This window comes from Arachis stenosperma, chromosome 4 (assembly GCF_014773155.1).
Source record: "Arachis stenosperma cultivar V10309 chromosome 4, arast.V10309.gnm1.PFL2, whole genome shotgun sequence".
Taxonomy (NCBI): domain Eukaryota; kingdom Viridiplantae; phylum Streptophyta; class Magnoliopsida; order Fabales; family Fabaceae; genus Arachis; species Arachis stenosperma.
The window spans coordinates 36,931,030-36,939,010 of record NC_080380.1 but is presented as its reverse complement, the minus strand read 5'-3'; the positions used below and the strand labels follow the sequence as shown (position 1 = coordinate 36,939,010).

At 41.0% G+C, this 7,981-nt stretch overlaps 1 protein-coding gene across 1 annotated transcript; it reads left to right on the top strand.

Moving 5' to 3' along the window:
* The first annotated feature begins 6,252 nt into the window (after positions 1-6,252).
* On the top strand, positions 6,253-7,424 carry LOC130974888 (uncharacterized). The gene is made up of 2 exons (XM_057899726.1): positions 6,253-6,673; positions 7,303-7,424. Exons 1-2 carry the CDS (start codon positions 6,253-6,255, stop codon positions 7,422-7,424), a joined length of 543 nt encoding a protein of 180 aa, XP_057755709.1.
* The last annotated feature ends 557 nt before the right edge of the window (positions 7,425-7,981 follow it).

Genomic DNA, 7,981 nt, shown 5'->3' with positions numbered 1-7,981 from the left:
GAGCCAGCCATTCCGTGAGATCAGAGTCTTCGTGGTATAGGCAAGAACTGATGGCGGCGTTCAAGATAATCCGGAAGGTCTAACCCTGTCTGTGGTATTCTGAGTAGGATTCAATGATTGAATGACTGTGACGTGCTTCAAACTCCTAAGGGCGGGGCGTTAGTGACAGACGCAAAAGAATCACTGGATTCTATTCCGGCCTGATTGAGAACCGACAGATGGATAGCCGTGCCGTGACAGGGTGCGTTGAACATTTCCACTGAGAGGATGGGAGGTAGCCATTGACAACGGTGAAACCCTTGCATAAGCTTGCCATGGAAAGGAGTAAGAAGGATTGGATGAAGACAGCAGGAAAGCAGAGAGACGGAAGGGACAAAGCATCTCCATTCGCTTATCTGAAATTCTCACCAATGGAATACATAAGTATCTCTATCTTTATCTTTATGTTTTATTCATATATCATCCATAACCATTTGAGTCTGCCTGACTGAGATTTACAAGGTGACCATAGCTTGCTTCATACCAACAATCTCCGTGGGATCAACCCTTACTCGCGTAAGGTTTATTACTTGGACGACCCAGTGCACTTGCTGGTTAGTTGTGCGGAGTTGTGATAAAGAGTTGAGATTGCAATGAGCGTACCATGTTGATGGCGCCATTGATGATCACAATTTCGTGCACCAGTAGCTGTGTTCAAGAATCAACATACTTAACTAGGAAAGTCAATAACACTATCCGAAATTCTAAGTTCCTAGAGAAGCCAATCATTATGAACTTCAAAGAAAAAATGAGATGCCAAAACTGTTCAGAAGCAAAAAGCTACAAGTCCCGCTCATCTAATTGAAATTAATATTCATTGATATTTTGGAATTTATAGTATATTCTCTTCTTTTTATCCTATTTGATTTTCAGTTGCTTGGGGACAAGCAACAATTTAAGATTGGTGTTGTGATGAGCGGATAATTTATACGCTTTTTGGCATTGTTTTTAGGTAGTTTTTAGTATGATCTAGATACTTTTAGGGATGTTTTCATTAGTCTTTATGTTAAATTCACATTTCTGGACTTTACTATGAGTTTGTGTGTTTTTCTGTGATTTCAGATAATTTTTGGCTGAAATTGAGGGACTTGAGCAAAACTCTGAGAAGGAGGCTGACAAAGGACTGCTGATGCTGTTGGAATTTGACCTCCCTGCACTCGAAATATGTTTTCTGGATCTACAGAACTCCAAATGGCGCGCTCTCAAAAGCGTTGGAAAGTCGACGTCCAGAACTTTATTTGGGAATTGACGACGTAAACTGGCGCTCAACGCCAGTTCCATGCTGTTATCTGGAGTCAAACGCCAGAAATACGTCATGACCCGGAGTTGAACGCCCAAAATACGTTACAACTTGGCGTTCAACTCCAAAAAGAAGCCTCAGCTCGTGGATAGATCAAGCTCAGCCCAAACACACACCAAGTGGGCCCCGGAAGTGAATTTATGCATCAATTACTTACCTCTGTAAACCCTAGTAGCTACTTTAGTATAAATAGAACATTTTACTATTGTATTCAGTGTCTTTTGACCACATTACATCTTTGGTTTCAGTTTTGTTTTATTCTTCATCTTAGGAGACCATTGATCACGTTTTGGGGGCTGGCCATTCGGCCATGCCTGAACCTTTCACTTATGTATTTTCAACGGTGGAGTTTCTACACACCATAGATTAAGGGTGTGGAGCTCTGCTGTACCTCAAGTTTTAATACAATTACTACTCTTTTCCTATAAATTTCATTTATTCCTGTTCTAAGATATTCGTTGTACTTCAACTTGATGAATGTGATGATCCGTGACACTCATCATCATTCTCACCTATGAACGCGCGTGATTGACAACCACTTCCGTTCTACCTTAGGCCGGGCGCATATCTCTTGGATTTCTTAATCAGAATCTTCGTGGTATTAGCTAGAATTGATGGCGGCATTCATGGGAATCCGGAAGGTCTAACCTTGTCTGTGGTATTTCGAGTAGGATTCTGGGATTGAATGACTGTGACGAGTGATGACAAGTCATCTTAGCCTAGTTTCACTAGTCTTTTTCTTTTGTTTTCACTTGAATTGTGCACTTTCTTGAGCCATAAGCAAGCCAATTAGGTAGATTTTCATGCTTCCTTTAATTTAGTCAACCATATGTGAATTAATTCAATTTCATGAGGTTTTATGCTATAATTGTTGCATATTAGGATAGAATGAACACCTCATGATTTTGAGCATAGCTTTGATGTGTTTGGTTGATTAATGATAGGTGAAGAAAGCTTGGAGAAAGGTTGAAGTAAGAAGGAATGGCTAGAAGCAAAGAGAGGACAATGAAACAAGTGAAATTGAACCAGGAAGCATAAAGTTGGACTTGAAGTTAGCCCTCAAACTTTGGCACAAACTTTTGGGTGAAAAGTTAGCCTCAAAGTTAGACCCCTAACTTGGAGGCTAACGTGAGAATTGAAAAATTCACCCAGGGCTAGCCAACGTTTGCGCCAACGTTAGCCCCCTAACTTGGAGGCTAACGTTGGCATGAAAAATTTGCTCCAGGGCTAGCCAACGTTTGCGCCAACGTTAGCCCCCTAACTTGGAGGCTAACGTTGGCATGAAAATTGTGTCCAGGGTAGCCAACGTTTGCGCCAACGTTAGCCCCCTAACTAGGAGGCTAACGTTGGCATGAAAATTTTCATCCAGGGCCACTCAACGTTTGCGCCAACGTTAGCCCCCTAACTTTTGGGCTAACGTTGGCGCCATTGGTGCATAAGGAGTGGCCAACGTTGGAGCCAAAGTTAGACCCCTAACTTTGGCACCAACGTTGGCATCAGTAAATTTGGCTTTCTGATATGAAAAGTTAGCCTCAAAGTTAGACCCCTAACTTTGACTCAAACTTTTACTCCAACTTTGCAAAAACTCAAATCCGGTTCAAATGGTTCACTTGGGTTTCTCTCCAAACTTCAAGAGCAATTGACCAAGACCTCTTTCAACCCAATTCCACCAAGAGCAAGGGCCCAACTCAAGGCTTGAAGATCAATTGAAGAAAGTGTATAAATAGGCTAGAATTCAAGTTATTCGGAAAGCTTCCCTTTTTATTTTTCATAGAGTTTTTCTTTCCTGTTAAGCATTGGGAGCTCACTTTTACATTCTAGCATTGTTGTTTTAATTTCTTAGTTCGGGGGAAGGAGAATTCCATTCTCTCCCTCTTAGTTTTATTGCTTTCAATTTCAAATTACAATTGTCTTGGATCTTGGGTTGGAGAATTGAAGGAATTCTGTTTCAATCTCACCTTGGATCTCTCTATTTATTTTCACTGCAATTTAATTTCCATTTCGGTTACTTGCTTCTTCATCTAATCTCTTTGCAATTTACAATTTCCTTGCAATTGTTCTTGTTGGATCTAGGAAGGCATTGAGATCTAGACTTGGTTTTCTAGTCTCTTGGGTCCTGAGATCTAAATTCCAACTCTACATTCTGTTTAATGCTTTCCATGCTCATTTACTTTTCTGTTCAAGATCCGGTTTGATCTAAATCATTCTCTACTTCTCTGCTTGTTGCAATTTTACTTTTCCTTGTTTAATTTCTGCAAATCCAACTCCCAATTCCCTTTACAATTCAAGCCATTTACATTTCCAGCACTTTAAGATTTTGCAATTTACATTTCTTGCAATCTAAGTTTCTGCCATTTAATTTCTTGTTATCTAAGATTCAGCAATTTATTTCCTGTTCTCTTTATTTTCAATGCAATTTAAATTCTGCAAATCACCAATCAATCAACCAAATCTTGATTCGCTTGACTAATTCAACCACTAAACTAAAATTGCTCAATCCTTCAATCCCTGTGGGATCGACCTCACTCCTGTGAGTTTTTATTACTTGATGCGACCTGGTGCACTTGCCGGTTAGATTTGTGTGTTTTGGGAGAAATTCATTTTTCCACCAAAATAACTCATCAAGTTTTTGGCGCCGTTGCCGGGGATTGATTAGATTGACAATGATTAAGAGAGGTGGTAGTTTAGATCAAGCACTTTCTCTTTATTTTTGATTAACCCACTAACTGTTTGAAGTTTTGCTTAAATTAACTAAAACTTCAATCCATCAGTAGATTGAAGTAACACTGGCGTGTGCGTTTCTTATGTTATGATTGTATGTCAGGTACAAGAAGAAACACACTAAATCTTCACGAACAGGATGAAAGAACTCTCAGGAGGTTAAGGAGAGCTGAAAGAGGGAAAAATATTGTTGGAGAAGAGGAATCCGAAGAAGAATTCCAAGATATGGAGGAACATTCAACCAATCCACATGGTGGAGCAGACAACAACAATACTAATCCACCCCAGAGGAGAGTTTTGGCTTCCTATACCTTTGCAAATCCTAGACATTGTGGAAGCAGCATCTTGGCTCCAAATGTCAATGCAAACAATTTTGAACTTAAGCCACAACTCATCACTTTGGTTCAGAACAATTGCTCTTTTGGTGGAGGATCACTTGAAGACCCGCATCAACACTTATCCACCTTCTTGAGGATATGTAACACTGTCAAAACTAATGGCGTGCCTCCTGACAGTTACAAGCTGATGCTATTCCCATTCTCTCTCAGGGACAAGGCCACTCAATGGTTGGAATCATTTCCAAGAGACAGCATCAACAACTGGGATGATTTGGTAACCAAGTTCCTCGCCAAGTTTTATCCACCACAGAGGGTTATACGGTTGAAGGCTGAGGTACAAACATTCACACAAATGGAGGCTGAACCCATCTATGAGGCATGGGAGAGGTACAAGGCTCTAGTCAGAAAATGCCCCCTACCATGTTTAATGAATGGGAGAAGCTGCAAAACTTCTATGAAGGCTTAACACTGAAATCTCAGGAAGCTTTGGATCACTCAGCTGGAGGTTCCTTGCAACTCATGAAAACTGCAGAGGAGGCTCAAGAACTTATTGATATGGTGGCTAACAACCAATATTTCTTTGCTCATCAAAGAAACCGCCAACCATCACAAAGAAGAGGAGTAATGGAGCTAGAAGGAGTGGATTCAATCCTGGCTCAAAACAAATTAATGCAGCAGCAAATTCAACAACAATTTGAGCAAATGACCAAGAGGATTGATAGCCTCCAAGTTGCAGCAGTCAACACTAGCCAACCATCAACCACATGGGGACAAAATGAAGAAGTTCAAGAAGAGCAACAGCAAGAACAAGTCCAGTACATGCATTCTAATCCAAATGAAGTCTATGGTGATACTTACAACCCCTCATGGAAGAATCACCCCAATCTCAGATGGAGAGACACTCAAAACCACCAACAACCATGGCAGAGGAACTCAAACCAAAACAACCCACGAAACAACCAAAATTACAACCAGCATCAAACCAACCAAAACACTTACAGAAAACCTCAAAACAACTACCCCAACCTCAACCAGTACCAATCCAATAACCAACCCATTAACCAAAATGCCCACCATCCACTACCCACAACTCACAACCCACCGCAAGCACAACCTGAATCCCAAAGACTCACAAACCTGGAGACCTTGATGGACAAAATGATGAAATACCAGAAAATGGCAACCAAAAATCAAGAAGCATCAATAAAAAGCCTAGAGAGGCAGATCGGGCAAATCTCCAAGCAAATTTCTGTTGAGAGACCTTCAAGCTCACTGCCCAGTGACACAATCCCAAATCCCAAGGAAGAATGCAAGGCAATACAATTAAGGAGTGGAAGAACATTGATGAGCAACAATGACCCTACAAAGAAGCAAGCAGAGAGCATCAAAGAACTAACAGAGGATGAGAAGCAAACAAAGGCAGATGAAGCTAAGGAGCAATTTGTGATGCCAAATAAAAGCACTCAGAAATTCAAAGAGAAGGACAACCAGCCACAGAGTTCAAGGGAAATGACTCAGGGACAGCAGCAAATAAGAAAGAGCATCACATCTCCACTGTCATATCCTCAGAGATTCAACAAAGAGGTTAAGGACCAGCATTTCCACAAGTTCCTTGAGACCTTCAAGAAGCTGGAAATCAATATCCCCTTGGCTGAAGCACTTGAGCAAATGCCTCTGTATGCCAAATTTTTAAAGGAGCTTATCAATAAGAAAAGAAGTTGGGATGAGAAGGAAATCGTATTACTCACTGAGGAATGCAGAGTCTTGATTCAAAAAGGGCTTCCTTCCGAGCTTGAGGACCCAGGGAGCTTCTTGTTGCCTTGCACCATTGGGGAAGTGACCATCACTAAAGCAATGTGCGATCTCGGAGCAAGTATTAATTTGATACCGTCCTCCCTGGTGGAAAAGCTGCATATAGAGGAAGTCAAACCAGTACAAATGTCTCTGGAGCTGGTAGATAAGTCAATGGTATACCCCAGAGGTGTAATTGAAAATCTTTTGGTCAAGGTGGACAGTTTTATATACCCTGCTGATTTTGTGGTTCTGGATTCAAACGAGGATGATGGTGACTCTGTTATATTGGGAAGACCATTCTTGGTCACTGCTAGAGCTATCATAGACATAGAGGAAGGGAAATTAACCCTCAGGATGCATGATCAGAGTGTCACCCTGAAGGTATTACCAGAGGCACAATTTAGCAAGGAGAAGAAAGACTATATGAAAATTGACAAGGGAGAATCACAGATGAAGGAAGAAAATGACAAGAAGAGTCAAGGCAACATCCCAAAGATAAGTCAAACTCCTGAAGGCTGGGCGTTAGTGACAGACGCAAAAGAATCAAGGGATTCTATTCCAACCTGATTGAGAACCGACAGATGATTAGTCGTGCTGTGACAGAGCATTTGGACCTTTTTCACTGAGAGGATGGGATGTAGCCATTGACAACGGTGATGCCCTACATACAGCTTGCCATGGAAAGGAGTAAGAGGGATTGAAGGAAGAAGTAGGAAAGTAGAAAAAGAAAGGGCACAGTATCTCCATACACTTATCTGAAATTCCCACTATTAATTTACATAAGTATTTCTATCCCTTTATTTTATTTATCTTTTAAATATCTAATCCAATTACATTTGACTCTACCTGACTGGGATTTACAAGATGACTATAGCTTGCTTCATACCAACAATCTCTGTGGGATCGACCCTTACTCACGTAAGGTATTACTTGGATGACCCAGTACACTTGCTGGTTAGTTGAACGGAGTTGTGTCCACACATAGTAAAGAGCTATTATCTCGAATTAAATTTCATACAAGTACAAAGAGTACGAATCACAATTTTGTCCACCAGTACCCTACTTGGGACTCCAATCTCTTGATGTTTTCTCCTTGGTTCTTGATATTAGCTCGCACTTCTTCCTTAAACACTTTGTTGTCTTGGACTTCTCTGCATATGTTTTCAAGTAGAGCCTCAATCTTTGAAAGCCTATCATCTGTTAATGATGGTGGGTTGAGATTAGGTGGTTGAGAAGGTTGGTTAGATGGATGTTGATAGTATCTCTGTGAGGTGTTTTGATGAGTAGCATTGTTGTTGGAATTGAAGTTGGGGCGTCTCTGATCTTGCCCTTGGTCTTGTTGATTTTCCCATCCAAAGTTGGGGTGATTTCTCCATCCAGAGTTGTAAGTTTTGGAGTATGGATCATGGACTTGTCTAGGTGAGTTTCCCACATAGTTGGCTTGCTCCCAATCACCTTCTTCTCCTATGTTTACTCCTTCTTGAGTTGGTGATGAGGTTATGGCTGCTGCAACATGGTTCCCCTCCACCTTCTTGGTAAGATCTGCTAGTTGCTTGGTGATCATCTTGTTTTGAGCTAACAATGCATCCATGTGGTTCAGCTCCATTACTCCTCTAGTGTTACTTCTTTCAGAGGCATAGAAGTAGTCATTCTCAGCAACTGTTTCGATGACATCTATGACTTCTTCAATGGTTTTCTTCTTGTTTAAAGAGCCTCCTAATGAATGATCCACAGCCTTCTTTGACTCATAGGAAAGACCTTCATAGAAGATGTGAAGTTGGACCCACTC